The following is a 19,554-nucleotide window of genomic DNA, read 5'->3' as shown; positions in this document are numbered from 1 at the left end:
TTCCAGAAATAATCTGCTCCAATGGAACCGAAAATAGAAAATGTGTATGTTTTCAGTTATCTCAAGAAAAGATGGAGAGAAAAAAATAACAGAGAAATGAGATTGTAATCATTTGACGGCTCAATGTAACACACTCCACATTGCGGCTGCATGTTTAAATTATTCTTTTTTACAGCTTTTGTCAATCTAACGAACACTGGAAGAAATCCGGCTAAATGAGGCCACAGTAGACTGTTGATTTGATGTTGATTACTAGCCCAGATTGCTGAACATTAGCATGCAACGGCATATATAACCACCCAGGGAAACTCACCTCTGATAAGTCTTGATCAAGTTTGATCTCAATGAAGACATATTATTTTTAGATATACAACAAGCACCTGCGAACCCTGTTTCCCAGGAATGTTTGACGGTTGTATTAGTGATAGACACAAGTGGTGAATGTTCCAAAGGAAGATGTGACAGGCTAATCCACAGAGAGGAGCGTTCCTGGCTCAATGATCCCCTAGGAGTCTGACAGGTTGAGGTATTCACACATTTGGGCAGGTGAAACGTGTTGTGTATTGCAGTGTTTTCCCTTCCTGAGTGTTCATGACAGGGTGAATGTGTTGATTAAAAATAAACCGCAAAAGAGTTTCATTGAATTGTGATAAGAGACTCTTATTTTTGTTCCACTGATGCCCGGATTCATTCTTTTATTTTTTTCAGTGATAAAATGGGGCAAAAAAAACTATCCCCTGGAGAAATCTGGTTTCATATGATTGCAAAAATTAGATGTGAGAAAAACAAATAGTTGATAATGCCTAAAGAACTTGAACCCTACATATTTCCCTGTGTTGGGAGCTTCAGAATGTGTGCTAATGCTCTGTATTTCATATTTGTTTATTCTGCCTTCTCGCGCCCCGAGAAATGGTAATTGTTGTTTGTATATGCATGTTTGGGTATTTTGATTCATCATGGTATTTTCTCTCCTCTATCCAATGACAATTACCAAACAGTATAAGAGATAACAGTGTTTGCTTGCAGCAAAGGCATACTTTTGATTAAAAAAGAAATAATGGGGAGATATTTTAAACACCTTAAGCTTTGCACAGACACAGTTGTTGCTGATCCCCACCCGGAGCTGAGGCTTCCCTTTGAATGACTAATATCACTACACTTTTTCTTTCCACTGTAGAAGCTCATCAACTGTGGGGTTTTAAGTAAGAAGGAACCAGATTTTATAGGAATGATTACGGTAAAAAAAACGAAAGAAAACATAACAAGGACAACACTAAAAATGGTCTAATAATTAATAGGGCAATTGTCCAGCTTGTATTTACCTTTACTAAAGTGCTTGTTTTGCCACTGACAAATTAATATTCTAAGTGTCAGTTAGACACAAATAACATAAGAAAATAGTGTCTAGGTTGAATAAATGGTAGTTACCTTAAAGCAGAAACCAAACACACAAATCTAGGTGCGTTTGGAAATAACAGAAACAGCAGTAGAAACAGGAATAAGTAGAAGAGCACTCCACCAAGGCATGCCAAATGTCACAATGTTGAATGCTAGTTATAGCATTTCTGTCTGTTTACGCCTACTTTAGTTATTTATCCTGAAATTTTCTATTTTTTCAGGTTATTCTGACACCACATGAATACAGCATAAACTGGGTTTGGTCTGAAAAGCCCCGGCTCTTCTAATGACCCTTACATACACATAGCTGCAGAAAAAACAAGGATTCTAAGTAATGACTACAAAACTGTCAGCTCGTTCACATGATTGCGCACGCGCCCTCCTCCACACAGCTGCTGGTAGCCAAGGAGACACAGAGGATTAAAAAAACATGGACTCTTCAGAAGAGGTAATTATCGTCACTCAAACTTCCGCTTGGGAAAGTCACCAGACACTACAATCCTCTGTACATAGTCATAGTGAGAAATCCAGAGAGAGTTGTGTGGAGCTGATAGGCTTAATTAGCTTTGTAGCAACTCCTTTGGCAATGGCTTGAATGTAACGGACATTCATTAATATAAAAAAGTTACACACTAAAGCTTTACCCACTGTAATCCACGGTTCTTTTGCTGTATGCACCCTAATAAGAGCTGTGTAGTGAGGAGGTTGGGGTGGCTGGTGGAAAATAAAACACATGACTTTCTAGCTGGGGAGCGGAGTTTGGGAGTCTTTCACAAAGGAATTGCGTGTTCCTTGGGAGGGTTTTAATCTAAACCATAAGTGCCTTAAACCTGCATTCTCTCTGATCTCCAGCAGGGGGAGACTCCTTAAAGCTGCATTATATCTGATCTCCTGCAGGGGGTGACTCCTTAAAGCTGCTTTATATCTGATCTCCTGCAGGGGGAGACTCCTTAAACCTGCATTGTATCTGATCTCCAGCAGGGGGAGACTCCTTAAAGCTGCATTATATCTGATCTCCATCAGGGGCACACGTGCAGTTGTAAGAGGAGGTCTGTTTCTGTAGAAGACTGTGAGAAAGTAACCCACTTCTCACATCATTTCACCTCAGTAAACATTGTCATAATGAGTTTATAGTCTCCATCATAATCAAATTGTGGTTTTCAAGACAGAATGATGATACTTTTTTGAATCATGGTGTGGTTGATTTTAAAATCATCGATAAAGCAGGGGGTGTTTTAGGGCTTGGCTATGATGTGATTTCCAGTAAAGGTGTGTACCGTAGAGAGTAAGGGTTCCTCCCTCTCTCCTCCCTCTCTCCTCCCTCACTCCTCCCTCTTGTCTAAAATTGTAATATCCAAAACCAGGATGGCTGGACCCATAAAGGCAAGCTCAACGACTCATTGCAGATTTCCAAAAACCAATGGGTGATGTCACACATGTTGCGTCCACTAATATTACACAGTCTATGCTTCCTGCATGCAACATTAACTGCTCTGGCATCTTTGTTTTAGGTTGAATGTGGAGAAAGTTACAGATTGCGACTTTATGATTTTTATTAAGTTACTTGCCTCACAGCTAACAGTGTTGTTGCTGTGTGTTTCTCTTGTTATCTTGACTGTAGCAGGCAGGATGACTGGTGATCCTGGAGCTACCGTTCCAAGTTAGATGTCTGTGACACTTTGTTAGCCACTGTTTTTTCATTGCACATCATTTTGGATGTTGTTAGGGGCATATACATCTACGATGCCATCTTCTCTCTTTTGGTCAACGCGGCCCCCGGACAAACACACTAACATTGTAACTCACCATGTACAATCAGGACAGTAGTAGAGTGCATTCTATTATAAAGACAAGTCGACATTTAGCTTGTAACTGCAGTCATTTAATCATTCTCAAACTTTAACATACGGCCACCAGCCACCGTCTCATTTTGATGACTCCACGCTCGTCTGCACATCGCCAAACTGCCAGAGGTGTGTGTGTGTGTGCTGCTTCATCGTCGTATTTACAGTACGAGAAGCCCACAGGCCTAATTGGCATGGTCAGTGATGGAGCATATGCACTTTCCAGTGGGAGCCCATCTGACAGGGCCACTTGCCGATGACTGCCTACATAGTCTCCATATGTGGCAGACAGAAGGGCCCGCACGCACACTGCCCTTCAAATAATCAAGCCAAGTCACCCGGCTTATACCTCAGCCTTTACAAGACTTTGTCCAGAATCTTGAGCCAGAACACTACCCTTTACAGCATGCACATAAACAACTATACACACACATACACACACACACACACAATGACACACAGGAGCAAATGTATTGAGATTTGATAGCAGAAACAACTAAAGAGGGGGTTGAGTAAAAAAGAAAGTGAGGGAATAAAGAGAAAGAGAGAAGCTGCGTGGTGCGAGTGTGAATTCAGCCTCCAGCTGGGCAGTTAAATGGACTTGCTCAGTCATTAGCATGCAAAGGTCTGGTCCGGATATTTAAGGTTATTCATTCCCCGGCCCTCCTGGCTCTGAAAACGCCCAGCTAGTTCCTGAATCACTCTTAATCAATGCCTTTTTTACTACTTGTTCTTGTCCAGTGGTTATTTTCCACAACAACACTCCAAAAAAAACCTGCCAGCCAAAGGTCAGCCGAGTGCACCGCACGTTTGGAGTGTTTCGGGGAGCTGCAGATGTTAGCGCATGCTTAATAAGGTTGATCACTGGAGCCCCAACCTCGCAATGTAATTCCACTACCTAAGGTGCATCTGTTCTGTTTGTACTCACAGGAACCCCATGGTGGTGGAACTGTTTCACAAAGTCACACAAGTCATGCAGTGGCTCGACTTCTGCCTCCATAAGGCAGTGGAGGTATCAAGATGTAGCCAGGCCAAGGGGAAACAGTTGGATATTGGTCGTGCACAGCATAGCACACAACTTCAAGGCAACAGATATAAATTGTATAGACTCCAGTTGTTTATTTTACTCAATGCACTGGGGAATATCGCCTGCCTTGTACATACAACCTTTTCCCCGATAGCAAAGCCTGAGATAAGGATGTAGCAGCGCAGCACAGCCCATACATTATATGAAAAGAATTCTCCATTGGCAGCATCTGCTCTTCGCCCACGCCATATCACCTGACCATCGCGCCATGGGTTATTCACAAAGCAAAGGGCTCATCAGATAACTGTCAAAGTCACCACAAAATATCCCTGGGGATTTTGTTTTACACAATGTTATCAAAATGAACTTATGAGCAAGAGAAGTTAAAAAAAAGAGACTATATTGAACTAAAACGGCCGCATTCCCTGTGAAGCTTATTCTTGCCTCTTCTTCTTCTTCTGAGTTTTATTCATTTCAAATACACCTCCAGTCACAAAGTAAATAGATTGTGAGTTTCCGTGCTGCTTTACTTATTTTATCCTCCGAGTGAAATGGGATGTTTGTGCTTCTGTTTTTCCCTGAAGACCTTGGCTGACCCACTTTGCCTCATCTTGTGCACCTTGAGGGTAGCACAGAATAAATAATTATTTACAGGGGAGTGTTTAGAATCAATCTGATGTGATTAAGTAATGAGTTTGAAACAATTAGAGGGGGATCACATTAAGCGATGTGGTGTACAGTATGGTTGTATGCATGGCGTTTGAGTACATCTCTGGTGCTGAACTGAATTGAGTATAATAGATATTTCTCCTGACACCGCATCTTACACAGTGATGGTGTCACAAAACACACATTCCACCAAAACAAAAGTTCCTTCCCAAGGTCCTTTGTTACTACGAACATGCAGACTGTAAAAACCTGCACTTGAAAATGCATGCATACACATAAAAAAACAATCCACGGTTTTGTCTAAAGCTCACTATGTGGGAGAAAGACAAATCTATGCTTCAATCATAATAGATAATATGATCTTTGAATGTTTGACTGCTGTTTTATTTTCCTTCTTGTTAATTTTGCCTTGATACTGTTTAAGCTGCTCACCAGTTATTGATTGATAGGCCTGTGTATTGATTGCAATGCTTGTCTTGTTCTGCAGGTGATTTTGATGCTGACCAAACTATTTGACTTCAACCTCAACAGTGTGACTGAGAGTTCATTATGGAGGTAAGCTCATCACACAATGACATTTCTAGAAAAGCCTCACAGTAAATTGGTCAGAGGGGACTGTTGGACGTCGTTCCAAATATGTCTGGTGTTTATATTCCTATTTCTGTGGTTTGAACTGCTCCCTTAGGAGTAAAGAATACCAACACTCACAAGGATCTCATTATGTAAATTAATTAAACATTCAAAGCTTGAAAAAGATGCAACGGTCTTAGAAAGATCTGTCAAATGGCGAGCCTGTGTAGCCGACAGTCTTCAATCGGTTTAAATGTCTGTGGGCAGCAGAAATCCCTCATGAAAGCCACTAATCAACGTGACTGGAGCTTGCAAAGTTATCCAGTAAATTACCTTGACCAGCCTTGAACTCAGCTTAGACTCACTTAGAGCGTCAGCCTCGTTTCTGACTCGATTGTCATGTAACTGTGGTAGATGCCTGGTAGGGAGGAATGTGGCTGCATTAACGTCTTAAAGTAAAAAAGTCATAACCAAGAATATCTGCACAAGTACTTCTCGTTATGAGATGTATGTTGCACTGTTGCCTATAGAGAGTGATACCACAGACATAGACAGCTCTCTCTTGAGGAAAAGCAGAAGGAGGAACAAGAATGATCAAATAATAACTCCATAAGAAGTAAAGACAGAAAAGGTCTGATCAGCCAAAGGGTTTATGATCTTCCTACAACTGGAACAAATCTCTAATTCCTAAAAAGACGAATGCTTTAATTTTATATACTGTACCTCTGCTACTTGCTTGTAATAACTGACCATAGTTTGTTGTCCAAATAAGAAGAATAGCTAGTATGTAAGCAGAATTTGTAGTTGGCACATTAAGATATTTTTTATTCACCATTTTAGTTAGCATTAATTAGCCTGTGTCTATGTTATCTTCTAACATTTACCTACCTTCTCCGTCTCTGCTGATTGGGAATGAGTGAGATTTCTCTTGCACAGCTACCAGAAGACTTACAACTTTCAGACAGGTTGCTCACGTCACATCTACGTCTTCAAGCTCAGTTGGAGGCTGCGCAGTAACGCTCAGCGATAACTAGAAAAGTGACATTACTGGTCTCTGTCGAAGTATATGGCGTCACTGTGTCCATTCCGTTCACTGTCTATGTTTCAAACACATGAAAGGGCCCCTCATAATAGCTTGACCGGGACTTGTTGTGACTACCTTACCACTAACTTTGGATATCAATAAACCTGTTTGAACACTTGATATTTGCATGTATGTAATATTTTGAAATGTTAAGAGCCAACATGTAAAGATAGTATGTCCACCTTTCTGCAAAATCAATGAAAATGAGTCTGTAAGCAGAATAACTTTAAAGAGCCCTATTTTTTTTAAACATTTTTCCCATCTTTTAGTGTGTATGTAATGGATGTATAAAGTACAAATTTCACACTTCAATGCAAATGGAGCATCCTCTTCTCTCACAGACAGCCCTGCCTGAAAATGGGCAAAAACTGGGCTTTTCGGGGAGGGGAGCCAAGAGCTCCAATAGAACTTTTCAGGCAAACAAGCTGCAGCAATGGGCAGTATGAGAGACATAATATGTTTTTTGAACATCAAAGCATGTAAACCTATTCTAGTAGATCCCAAGAGTAAAAGTAGGATGCTCAAAAGGTAGTCCTTTAAATAGGAATAACAAAAACCTAAGATGTACTACAAGACTATGCAAAAATTGAAAACTGAAAAAAGTTAAGTTAGAAAGTTATAAGCAACAATGTGACTTGAAAAAACTTAACCAAAATCAAATAAAATTCTTCCTTTTCAGCTTATGATCTTTTAAAGATTGACCCATGGCTCAATGTTTATTATGCTGTATGTTGCTATTCAAGTTTTGTGCAAGTTTTATTCAAACTCACACATTTGATTTTAAATTCTAGTGGAGATCCCAAACTTCAAAAATAAACCAGATGTGTCAGACAGAATTATGAGGGAGACATTTAAAAACATGCACAAGACATCTAGATGATTTCCATTTGATGTAATGATGCAGCCTTAAAAACATGGCATCTTGGATTTGAATGTTTCACTTGGTATAAGCATCATGTAGCTTCAATGAAGTGTGGAAGACAAGCTGAGACTCTTGCTGCAGATGTGATACTGAGTGTCAGTGAGTGTCAGTGTGGAAATGTATATTTTTCTGTGGATATACTTAAAGGGGTAACAAAAAAACTGAGTAAACTCAAGATGTTTACTCGTCGATACTGGGTATTCATGTTGTCTACGTGTGTCAGACCTACAGCATGAACACCTAATTCAGAGCATGGACAGACCTGAGCCAACTCGTGCAATTCACTTTCCCTCGTTACCTTGTAGAGTCTCAGTTCCACAAACGTTTTTATTGCAACTGTTGTCACTATGGATTAAATGGTCCTTGGGATACGAAAGGTAGAATCTGTCAAAAAGCTGCATAATAATGTTTATACCTGCCAGCTTCATTCTATACATTAAAAGTTGAGCCAACCTACATTATATTCCTGCTTCAAAGGTATATGGCAAGCCAATACACTTTTGACACATTTATTCATTTTGTAACTAATACAAAAAAGAGTGTCAGCTATATAGAGATTACAAACCTTTACCTTGGATTGATCTCTTTCAAACACCATAAACATTGAGGAATAAAAGTGATGACACAATCATTTTTGGTCCCACTCTATTTTACGGTACATTAATATGATGTAATAAGCCATACATTTATAAAAAATGTGGCCTTAGCTAGACAGTAAATGAACAGTTATATCCTAATTAGAAACCACCAAGTTATGCTGTAGTTAGTTCATTATTGGGAGGTAGAAGCTTTACTTTGTTTAAAAAAAAAAATCTTCATTAGACAAAACTATACTATGATTACAGTAATGTTAGACAGCATTAGACACCATACTGTAATTAGAAACTGCATATATTAAACCCAAAATATATCATAATTAGTTACTGTTATACCAAATTAAACTATAACTAAAAAACAATTATGAGGCATATCCTTTAGAATTGAGTAGAATAACATTTAAAGTTTACCAAGGTGGACATTTTCCTATGGCTCACCAGCCATACAAGACAGATAAACACACAGACAACATCTCAGATATACTGTAATAAGATGAAGAGATGAAATGAAAAAAATATCAGGATATAAAAGGAATCACTTTGCTTGAATACATTTAAATAGCAGCTCAGTTTGATGTTTGGTTGAGATGATGGCATTTGGAATAAAGGATTTTTTAAATACACTTTTTACCTGAGGCACTTAAACTGGCTGGGAAGAGGATATGTTCGGTCTGCAGTGATTTCCCTAGCTTTGTTCCTCATTCTTTCAATATATATTTGGTACTCATACCCAGTACGGAAAAGCAGTTGGAGGAATGGTTGAGGAGGATCGAAAAATCAGGGCTTCCTGGAAAGTTTAAAGCTTGGCTCTATCAACACCGACTGTTGCCAAGGCTCATGTGACTCCTGACAGTGTATGAGGTCCCAATGACATGCGTTGAAGGAATGGAAAGAAAGATCAATAAGTACCTTCGAAAGTGGTTAGGAATCCCTCCAAGCTTCACTGCAGTAGGACTTTTACAAGATCAGGACAGCTTCAACTTCCCCTGTCATCCGTGGTAGAGGAATTTAAAGTTGCAAAGGGCAGAGTCGTAATGACGTACAGAGACTCCCAGGATGAACAAGTCAGACATGCAGGCGTCATCACAAGATCAGGACGCAACTGGGCAGCTGATTCATCTGTTGCACAGGCTGAAAGCATGTTGAAGGTGCGTGATGTCATTGGATCACCATGCACAGGAAGACAGGGTCTTGGAACCTCCCAGTTCCAACAGTGGAGGAAGGCAGGATAGAGTGATAGAAGAGCCATGATTCAAGAAGAGGTACGAAAACTGGAAGAGGAAAGACTAAGGTCGAGGGCAGTGGACTTGGCCTCCCAAGGAGCCTGGACCAGGTGCTATCTTCCCGAGAGGAAGGTCACCTGGGCGGACCTATGGAGACTGGAGCCATTAAGTATCTCCTTCCTGCTGAGATCTGTATATGACGCACTCCCAACCCCAACAAACCTGCACAAGTGGGGCATGAGAGAGGATCCATTGTGCAAGCTCTGTGGGGAGAGGGGCACCATGGCACACATCCTGTCCGGGTGTAAAAAAACAAGGTGCGCGCCATGACAAGGTGCTCATGACACTCGCTAACACCTTAGAGCAGGAGAGGAAAAAGAAAAGCCAAACATTTAGTAAAACAACATCAATCCAGTTCATCAGGGAAGGGGAAAAGCCAACAACCACAGCTAAAACAAGAACCAGTCTGCTACAAAAGGCCCAATCATGGGAAATGGAGGTTGACCTGGGAGGAAGGCTGCAGTTCCCCCAGGTTGTCCAGACAACACTGAGGCCGGATGTGGTACTGTGGTCTGAAGTGGAAAAAAAGATCATCCTCATAGAACTTACAGTCCCATGGGAAGAGGGGTGTGAACAGGCCTTTGAAAGGAAGAGCTCCAAATACCAAGCCCTTCTGCATGACTGCAGGGGGAAAGGGTGGCGGGCATGGCTGTTCCCGGCCAAGGTCGGCTGTAGAGGATTTCCCGTTCAGTCAGTGCGGAGAATGCTCACAGCCATTGGAATGACAGGGAAGGAGAAAAAGACAGCAGCTCGCAGGATGGGGGAGGCAGCGGAAAGAGCCTCTGGCTGGTTATGGAATGGGAGGGATGAGTTGAGCTGGACGCCAGGAGGGGAAGATGGGCAGTGACATGGCCACCACTGCCAACCCATCATCCGGAGGGTGTTGTGATTAAGGGTTGAAACACCCACCCGAACAATGGTTGCCACCTGATGACATCAACCCCACCTGGCCAAGGCTACATTCACTTAAGGTGAATGAAGATGAGAAGCATTTTTGGATGTATTTGTAATCTAGGACGACGTTTTTGGGGTTGTCCCACTATCTTGCTAGCCATTGACACTCTCCTGTTAATATTGTTCTTGGGTTTGCAGATTAAATAGCCAAACCAAGTAGAAAGGTGAAAGCAAAAAACACTTTTAATTTGTGTGGTGTATACTAGGTCAGTAATCTGACTCCCAGACACCTCAGTCGTCTGAGGAGACTGAGTCGTTGAGCATTTCTAATGATTATGGTCTGTGTTATAAAAAAAAAACTCAGATCGTCCCATAGTTTCAACTGCTAGGCCATTAGTACTAATATTACTGGCTCTATTGTTGGGACTTGTTTTTTGCAAAAGAGTAACTTGTTTGTCTTTGCCACATTAATCTCTAGCTCGCTATCATTGCACAATGCTTCAAGGGCCTTAATGTGTGCTAGTTAGCCTCACCAAGGGGTCAGTTTTTTTGTAATTTTGTATGTAATCAGCATATTTTATCAATTTAAAGGTGATGTTATTCATAGAAAACCCATTTACGCCAAAAGGCCATTTACTCTTTGAGTATCTGGAGGTATGTTTCATGTGTTCCTTATTAGAAGAAAACTCCTGTTAAAAAGTGTTGGGCATGTTACTTCCAAAATGCAATACAATATAGATTACTAGCTACTATTATTTGAGAGTAATTAGTTACATTACAATATTACTGTCTCTGAATGTAATGAAATACACTACTTCTGCTTTACTTTTGAATTACGTTCACCAAAATACCAGCGTAAGGTTGACTGGCAGCTAGCTTGTGAATTTCAGCATGGAATCAATACATTCTCATCGTTATCCGCTACACATCCTACATCATAACTTATTCATAATATTTTGTATTAATAATCTGAATCTGGAAAGTAACTTAAGCCATAAAATAATAAGTGAAGTAAAAAAAGCACAGCAGGCCTATGTGAACTCTGATTGTGGTGGAGTAGAAGTATAGAGTAGGAGAAAAGGAAAATACAATATTATTGCTTCAGCTAAAGAAAATAGTCCATTCTTTTGTCCATTCCATTCCATTGGAATCCTGCGTCCATAGCAACCCTCTGTCTGTCTGTCAACACCACTGTACTTCCCCCCTCTTGCTTGGCATCAGACTGGTGTGTGTGCCCATTTTGTTCAAGCTATGAGCTACTTGATGGACAGCTGTTTGCAGCAAATACATTCTTGGCAAAAAGCCAGGATCCGGCACACATTTTGACCCCATTACGGGCCGTGGTAGTAGCCATATACTTCATGAGTCGGGCTATTAAGGGGTGCTGCACTGCTATCGCTAGCTAGGTGGACAAATTCCTTCACCCAGCCGCTGTTATGTAAGTTGAAGCATTGTAGTGAGCTAGCGAGCTATTGGCTGCTCTAATTCACATTAAACTGAACATTTAAGGTAACGGTGATGTGAGACAAGCTGAATGGGAATTCTTTGGCTATATTTATGTTGACGTTTCTGTCCTCATTCATTGATTGATAGACCTATAAAAATGCAATGTAACTAATTAACGTCATTGGTCCTGCTGCTGAAGCTACTGCGTAGCAACAGGGGTTGTTCCACTTTTTTCTATTTTTTGCCACACCTGATAAATTAACTGGATTTATTCAGCGGATTGATAGCTGTCGCATGGCGTCGCTCTGCTCTGCATGTCAATGGTCTGTTATTCAAAGCAACGGTCATGTAATAAATGCCAATTTCAGACCACAGTAACATGAAAACTGCCAGGAAATTGTTTCTTTATTTCCCAGGTACATAATTAATGGTATTTAGCAACATATTAGACCAGAAAGATACAGTAATCTTAATTTATTTAACCGTTTAATCTTAGACTTTCTTGCGAGGTGATTTATAAGTAATTCCAATAAACCCGTGCTATAACCTAAAGTGGGATCAATTCTTGTTTCAGATCTTGTTACACATTACACTGAAAATAGCTAATTGGTGGGTAATTGGTACACATATGTGCTACACAGGTAAAATAAACATGTGGTATTTGAACAAATGTATTTTTTGATTGATCCATTGAATAATTGTGTATTGCGTTTTGCTGTTCACCCATGTCTGGTCTTTCACATCGGCACACTGGGCTGTTCGTCGTTTGCCTGTGAACAGGGCAAAGAGGCCGTTACAAACGACTAAATGTTAATGTTACAGACGGTACCACACTTCATAGTGGTGAATATAATTAACATTACAGTTTCTGTAATAAAACACAAGGAATAAAACAGGCCTAATGTTACATGATTATCTGTGAGTTGTAAACACACCACAATAATGAAAGATTCCGAACATAAAGTTGTGAATTCTTCATAGTTAAAGCTTTAGTGTGCAACTTTTCAATATTAATGAACATCTGTTACTTTCAAGCCATTGCCAAACCAGGTGCTACAAAGCTAATAGAAAGAGGAATATAAAAAAGCTAGGAATGGATTGGGATAGAGCGTTTAGGACCGCTTACAGGTAAGGAAGATCATTATAATAGCATTAGCACTAAGGTTATGAATAATGCCTTGGTTCTTATGATTTCAGTAACATGAACTGATTGATTGAATTGAAGAGAATTTTACCAATCAAACGATGTACTGCATATCCATATTGACAAATGTTTTGAACTTTTGTGTTTAAATACTTGTTATGTTACACGTCAGAACTCACATAAATTATGTAATCAGCGGTGGATGTTAACAGGCCCTCTGGGGTCTAAGCATTTTTTTTTGTTTCCTTATGGTATAATCCTTGTATTATAACCCTGGAATGCTTTGGAAAGGCCCAAGTGTTAGGTTTCATGGTTAACAATCAGAACGTTAGCTTGATGCTACTAATGTTTCATACACGTTATCATAAATGTGATGCCTTGAAAAAACAGAGCTTAGTAATGGATGGAGGATTAAAGGTGCATGTGATGAGCAGACATATTGACAGAAAGACGGCTGAATGAAGAGATGATATACATCATGAGTGAGGATAATGAATCAATGGGCAATTTACAGCCAGGAAATAAGACAGAGCAGCAAAGAAACTGATGACTGCATTTAAGAAAACCAATTGGTCTGCCAGGAATCCAGCACTCCTCAGGGGAGTTGGAGCTAAACTAGGAATCTCTGTCTGTTGTGGCCCCAAAAGCAGCATGAGGTAACAGCGTGACACTTTTGTATCTAAAAATCACGTGGTGCAATGTCTGTCATTGCTTAATGCCAAAGGACATAAAGCAAAATATCTCATATTTTGTAAAGCTGGCCCACAGCTGAAAGTTGACAACCCCCAACAGTGGTTGGGTGGCGCAATTCCAATGTGTATGTTTAGACTGAAATGAATTTGGGTGAATTAGGTGATTAGATAAGAATGGAAGTACAAAAGAACGCACACAAAGATCTGAATTTGAATGAAAGATAAAGAACAGAAATAAGCTCCGGGTGAGTTCTGAAATCTAAATAGTCCAACTTGTTTCATAAACACACATTTTTTTATTTTTTTTATTTTTTATTAATGATGTTAACTGTAAGATTTACTTATGATTTGTATTTTCAAATGTGTGTGTGTGTGTGTGTGTGTGTGTGTACTGAAATGATATAATGTGTATTGTCAAGAAAAGATTGTAGGACCCCAGGAAGAATAGCTTTTAGTGTATGCTGAAGCTAATGGGGATCCAAATAAACAAACAAACAAACAAACACATCCCAATATAACAGCTGTCAAATCAGGATGCTTATGTCTAGGGTAGCTTTGAGAGTGGAGGTTTTGCTACCGAACCTGAAGGGCAGGAATTGGAACAGGACTGCAGATGTGGAGGGAAGGAGTACAGGGGTTGATTTAGCCTGCTGCACATTAGATACACTGTTTAAGCTTGCTGACGGTTTCTAAACTCAAACTGTCTTAAGCAGTGTGACTGGTGTTTTCTTCACTCATATGCAGTGAGTGAGCCCGTGGTGCGTGCAGCTCCCACCCCCCGAACCATGATTAATCAAACCCCCACCAAGTATGGGAAAGCTGTGTAGTAACTGCCTATCAAAGTATGCTAGACTCTAGAAATTTTAATTGAAACTCTATCTAATAAGTGACTATAGACATATTCTCAGATAAAGTAAAGAGGGTGTTTTAGTTTTTTGATTGAGTGTGTATGTGTGTGTTAGAGAGTATGATTGAAGATGTAACGGGAATAGCTCAATCGTCCTCCTAGCATATCCAGAATTTTCCTCAGTAAGACATACAGTGCAACAGCACTGATATCATTATTGTGTCCTCCTCGTACAATGTTTCGTAAAGTCCCCCCTTGTCTAATTCAACATGTGGACAGTCTGAAGCGTTGGCTCACCTGCAGCCCCTGTGAAGAACATCCTCACAAGGGATGTTATCATGGCAGTTTGGTCAGAGCTGGGTTTCACACCCACATATACCCACTGAATAGCCTCTCAAACGCCACCAGCAAGGCGGGCAAGATTCCCTCCAAATCATCGTCCTTGAGAAACTATCATTTTTCATTCAATGTAACTTCCATCGTCCTGGGGTTTCACATCTGCTGGGTTGGGCTATTTTATTGCTTAATGTTGAAAGTTGCTGTGACACTAAAAATAAGTCATTGGCCCCTAAATCAAGTGATTCTGTGACAGGGGCCTCTAAGGAGCCAATCAATAGCCTGATGACGTCATTGTCCCACGGTCCTGGCTCTTGATGGGTTCTGATGAATCATACGGGACTTATCCAGCAGATAAGCAATGTATTTGCTCACCATGAAACCGGCCTGTAATGAATACAATTTCAGGTTATTTGGGGGTATTGACCATCTTTGGCAAAGTGTATATTTTCGCAATTTGTGAGTAATGTGATATGATACAGCAGAGAATTGACATGCACTACTTTGGCAAAATCTTAAAGAGCTAGTAAATGACACAATATTGCCAGCGTACCATCAATATGCTGTATTTTCATGGCTGTATGCAAACTTCAAGCGTGAAGTTCTCAGTAAACGTCTTTAAACCTTTCAAACAAGGACTTTAGTCTGGATTTAACAGCTGCACCGAAAGAAGGTGGGAAAAAAAAAACACATCAGTCGATGTGAGTGATTGCTTCATTTGAAATCACACTTGGCTTTCTGCAGTGTCTTTGCTGCATTTGAACATTCACATGCTTTGGGCTTTTCTCTATCTTCATGTGAAATTAGAATAGCTCATTGAGCTGATTGAGCTTCAGGCCGCTCAAAATAAATTAGACCTGACAGCTCAAATAAGTTGGAGACATTCTGAAATGCTTCATTTCTACTGAACACAAATTCTGCATTTGCACTTCGCCCAATATTTCATTCAAAGCTTTCATTCAAAACTGGCCTTTCAACTGTTTAAAGCTGGCTCGTCACTATTTTCATTTAGGAAATTATTCATATAATTATTATTAACTGCTGTATGAAGTGAGAAGTGAAACAACACGTACACACACACACACACATTTATACTTTAAATATACAGTATATATAAAGTTGTGCAACATACACTACAAAACTATGCACAAATAGAATGAGAATGTTGGAGTAAGTTGGATAACTGTAGTTTAGTATTTGGGGCAGACCGAGTGATGTTAAAGGCTGATGTGAAAAGCCATACATGTTGTTTATCACTATGCTCGAATAGGATCCACAGATGTGTTTCATAAATTTGTGTCCCTAGCTGTGACAGATAATACCAAAGAATGTAATGGTTGCGTTTTTAAAAATGCCATTAAAGATGTGAAATGGTCACTGTTCGGTTAGGTTTAGACACCAAAAACTATCCATCCCTCCATCTTCATCCGCTAATTCGGGGCCGGGTCGCGGGGTCAAAAATGGGCCTTCAAAATATCTGCTGAAAATGTTAACATTAGTAATATCAAATAACTGGAAAAACATCCACATCCAACACCCACAACATTGAAAAAATGACAAAAATGTTGGAAAAAGCAATGTAGTGTTGAAAAAAACTTTTTTCATGGTTGACGGGAAGACACCACAAGGGTTAACCAGCTCCGACGGGGGGATCTTCTCGTGGCAAATCTCCTGCTCCATTGTCCCGCTTCTCGTGAACAAGACCCTGAGTTACTTGAAGTCACTTAGGGTAAGGACTCTTTCCCACCCAGAGTAGCAGGTTTTTAGTACTCAAAATCGGTCTTGTTCTTAAGACCGGGCTCAAGACCACTTTTTGAAGGTCTCGGAATCATCCATATTTTTCTCCTCTTGGTCGCGGATGAAAAGGAATCAGGAATTCATTTCAAGACCGGAACCAATAACTTCACACATTTCCAATTTGAAATGTGTTACCCCAAACCCCCCTCTCCCTGCCCCCTTTAAACACACTCCCATGAAAGTGACCGAAGTTCTGGCTGTCTGAGCGATTTCCTTTGCAATAAAATATGGCCACCTAAACCATAACATGAGGGGTTTACTGTATATCCAAAACAACATCTAAAAGAAAACTAGTATTGGCTATTCATATAAGCTGTGTGTATACAGCATTAATGAATGAGTAAGAATCTTTATGTGTTTTCTGTGGGTGTTTTTTTAGGGGAGGAATGTGGATCTTTCAGATCATTTCAGAGTGCCCATTGTTTGGATTTTTTTTATTGTGTCCTGCAGTAGGACTTGTAGTAGTCTGGTCTTAGCCTTGGTCTTGTTCTTGTCTCAGTCTCCAAATACCCTAGTCTTGGTAATGACTTGTTCTCAGTTTAGGTGGCTGAATACAGCACTGCAGGGTAGGCACTTTAATGGCTTCCTGCTGAGAACCATGTTCTCACATTTAGAGGCGCTGATCCTCATCCCAGCCATGTCAGGGGTGTTGGAGCCCCCAAAGTTCTACCTTACTAATATCATATGCACTGCGCCATCACCACACCACTCAGATACCTTGACATGATTGTTAGACACTAAAACAATGTTATAACATTTACGTTTGTTATAAGAAAAACTCAATTGTCTGTCACGAATAGTCTAAATCCTTGACGTTCCACTTCAGGGATTGCTGCATTGTTGCCAGAAAATAAGAAAGAGTGTGACAGTGACTGCACAAACATGCAAAATGCCAAAAACAAGAAAAAGCCTGAATGGAGCTGTTAGATGCTGTCTATGTATGGCTTGTATGGTATGTGCATCGGGATACCCAGTCTGGGAAGTCATGTAAACTCTGTTTGTGAGCCTTAAGTCAGTTAAAAACATGTTTTAACAATCTAAAAAATGTAAAAGGCTACTTTTTACAGTAATTTCCACTCTAATACCATCATTTTCTTCTAAACAAACAATATGTAAATATTATACACAGTCAGAAAGTACTTGATTATTTTTTGGAAAAAGTTAATTTGGTTTAATTAATACATAATTTTGCCAAAACGGTGGATTTATTGTTTCTATATAAGTTGCAAATGTGCAAACAAATTAAGTTTGAATCTTAAATATATTGTCCCCACTTCACATGTTTTGCTTCTTTCCTCTCTCCAAATTTTCATCATCCACTTGTTACTTTCTTGTTTTATTAGTACCTTTGATATTTCTCCAGGTGGTTAAAGCCTTCAGACTGTAGACCCTATATGCATTGTTGGATTTACACTGATGTTGTCAGATGGGAAAAAAGTGGTGGGGCAACTTCTTTGGACAGATTCACAACCAGACATTTCACATAATGTGCCATTTCACATTTTCACACAATTGACACAGATGATAATCTGACTTGGAACACATCTGTGCACCTCATCATGCTGTTATACTGCTCACTCCCGGTTTGGTGATTCTCTCAGAACTTCTACCAACGTCTGCCAACTACGAGCACATGCCGACAACAGTCCCCTCTGCCAATCGAACTGCAATAGGCAATCAGCTCCATTTGGCATCAAATTACTGCCGTGCCATAAGTTCCTGTTGCAGCCACCGCAGGTTTGACTCTGACCTGCGGGCGTTTGCTGCATGTGATTCCCCCTCTCTCCCCTTTCATGAAAATTAAGTCCTAAAATGCCCAAAACATAATCGTAAAAAATGAGCCATCTGCTTTCATTGCCAAAACCTCAGAGTATTTTTGTTACCAAACACTCGGGTCACATGACATTGTGGCCTCTTGAATTGACTTAATTTAAAACATTTTTAAACTATTGTTTCCTACGGAAGCCCTAAGAGGCCAGGTAAAAAAGATAGATTTTGCAGGTTGGCAAAAACCTAAGATTGTCTCCATATTATTCCCAGACATGATCTCATATGCATGAGAAAGCATTCAAAATTCAGCCAAATTCAGCATGAATAAAAGGTTTTACATTCTCAGTTACTTGACTGCAAATATCCACTATAAAAAAGAATGGAACTGTGCAAAAGCACCGGCAGGAGTTTATTTTGTAGAGCCCGCAGGAGCCACATCCTGCAGCAGCGCCTGGGTTCTCACTCAGAGAGCGGGTGAGCGAGCAAAAGAAAGAGAGATTGAGTCATGTGTTTTTGCCACTTACGTCTCCAATATAACCCCACCATCAAACTCCGATTAGCCTACCACACGCATTTCTAATACCAGTCAGGAGCAATACGCAAGACACACACACAAACACGCACATAGTGTCCCCATTATTAGGCTCTGTTTCTGTACTAGGGACAGCGCCGCACCTTTACACAACAAACAGTGCTTGCAATGGTTCTGAAACAATATCAAACGACAATCACCAATGTTGTTTTAGCGTTTTTTCTCTATACATACATACAGCTTAAACAGAAGGGGGCTGTGGATACCACATCTAAGAACACGCACCTTTTGAAATACACATGCTCAGATTAACCCCTCTGATCCGACACTAACATTAACACACCACAGGCCAAGTCGATTTACACATACATGTACAGATTAAACAATAGCACACAACAAACATCCAGTCCACAACCAGAACACATCCTGCTAACCGACATCCTGTTCATCATTAGCAGTCAGCACTCAGGAAATACACACAGAGACAGGGGGGAGTGGATGATGGGGAACAATATGGTTTGGCTCATTTAGAGTAGACTACAAGTTTTAAGAAAAAAAAAAAACACACATTTCAGGCGTTTATTCATAAAAATTGTGACGTCATGAGAGGCTGCGTCCTTTAGGACCACTATATACCCAGGAGATGGTTGCAGTCACGGGCCGTTTTGGCACCATCTGCTGGTGGAGTTGGGAACTCCACCCC

At 40.2% G+C, this 19,554-nt stretch overlaps 1 protein-coding gene across 5 annotated transcripts in view; it reads left to right on the top strand.

Moving 5' to 3' along the window:
• LOC117957731 (VPS10 domain-containing receptor SorCS1) overlaps window positions 1-19,554 on the top strand; it is a 200,295-nt gene that overhangs the window by 80,357 nt on the left and 100,384 nt on the right. For all 5 annotated transcript variants that reach the window (XR_004659585.1, XR_004659586.1, XM_034893754.1 and 2 more), the window contains exon 2: window positions 5,426-5,493. Coding sequence is in view for 3 of the 5 variants with exons in the window: in XM_034893754.1 (XP_034749645.1) it covers window positions 5,426-5,493 (68 nt within the window). In the remaining 2 variants the exon portion in view is untranslated. The remainder of the gene's footprint in view (window positions 1-5,425; window positions 5,494-19,554) is intronic.

Source organism: Etheostoma cragini, chromosome 2 (genome assembly GCF_013103735.1).
Source record: "Etheostoma cragini isolate CJK2018 chromosome 2, CSU_Ecrag_1.0, whole genome shotgun sequence".
Lineage (NCBI taxonomy): Eukaryota > Metazoa > Chordata > Actinopteri > Perciformes > Percidae > Etheostoma > Etheostoma cragini.
Note: the sequence above shows the minus strand (reverse complement) of the source record. Positions and strands in the feature narration are given on the sequence as shown.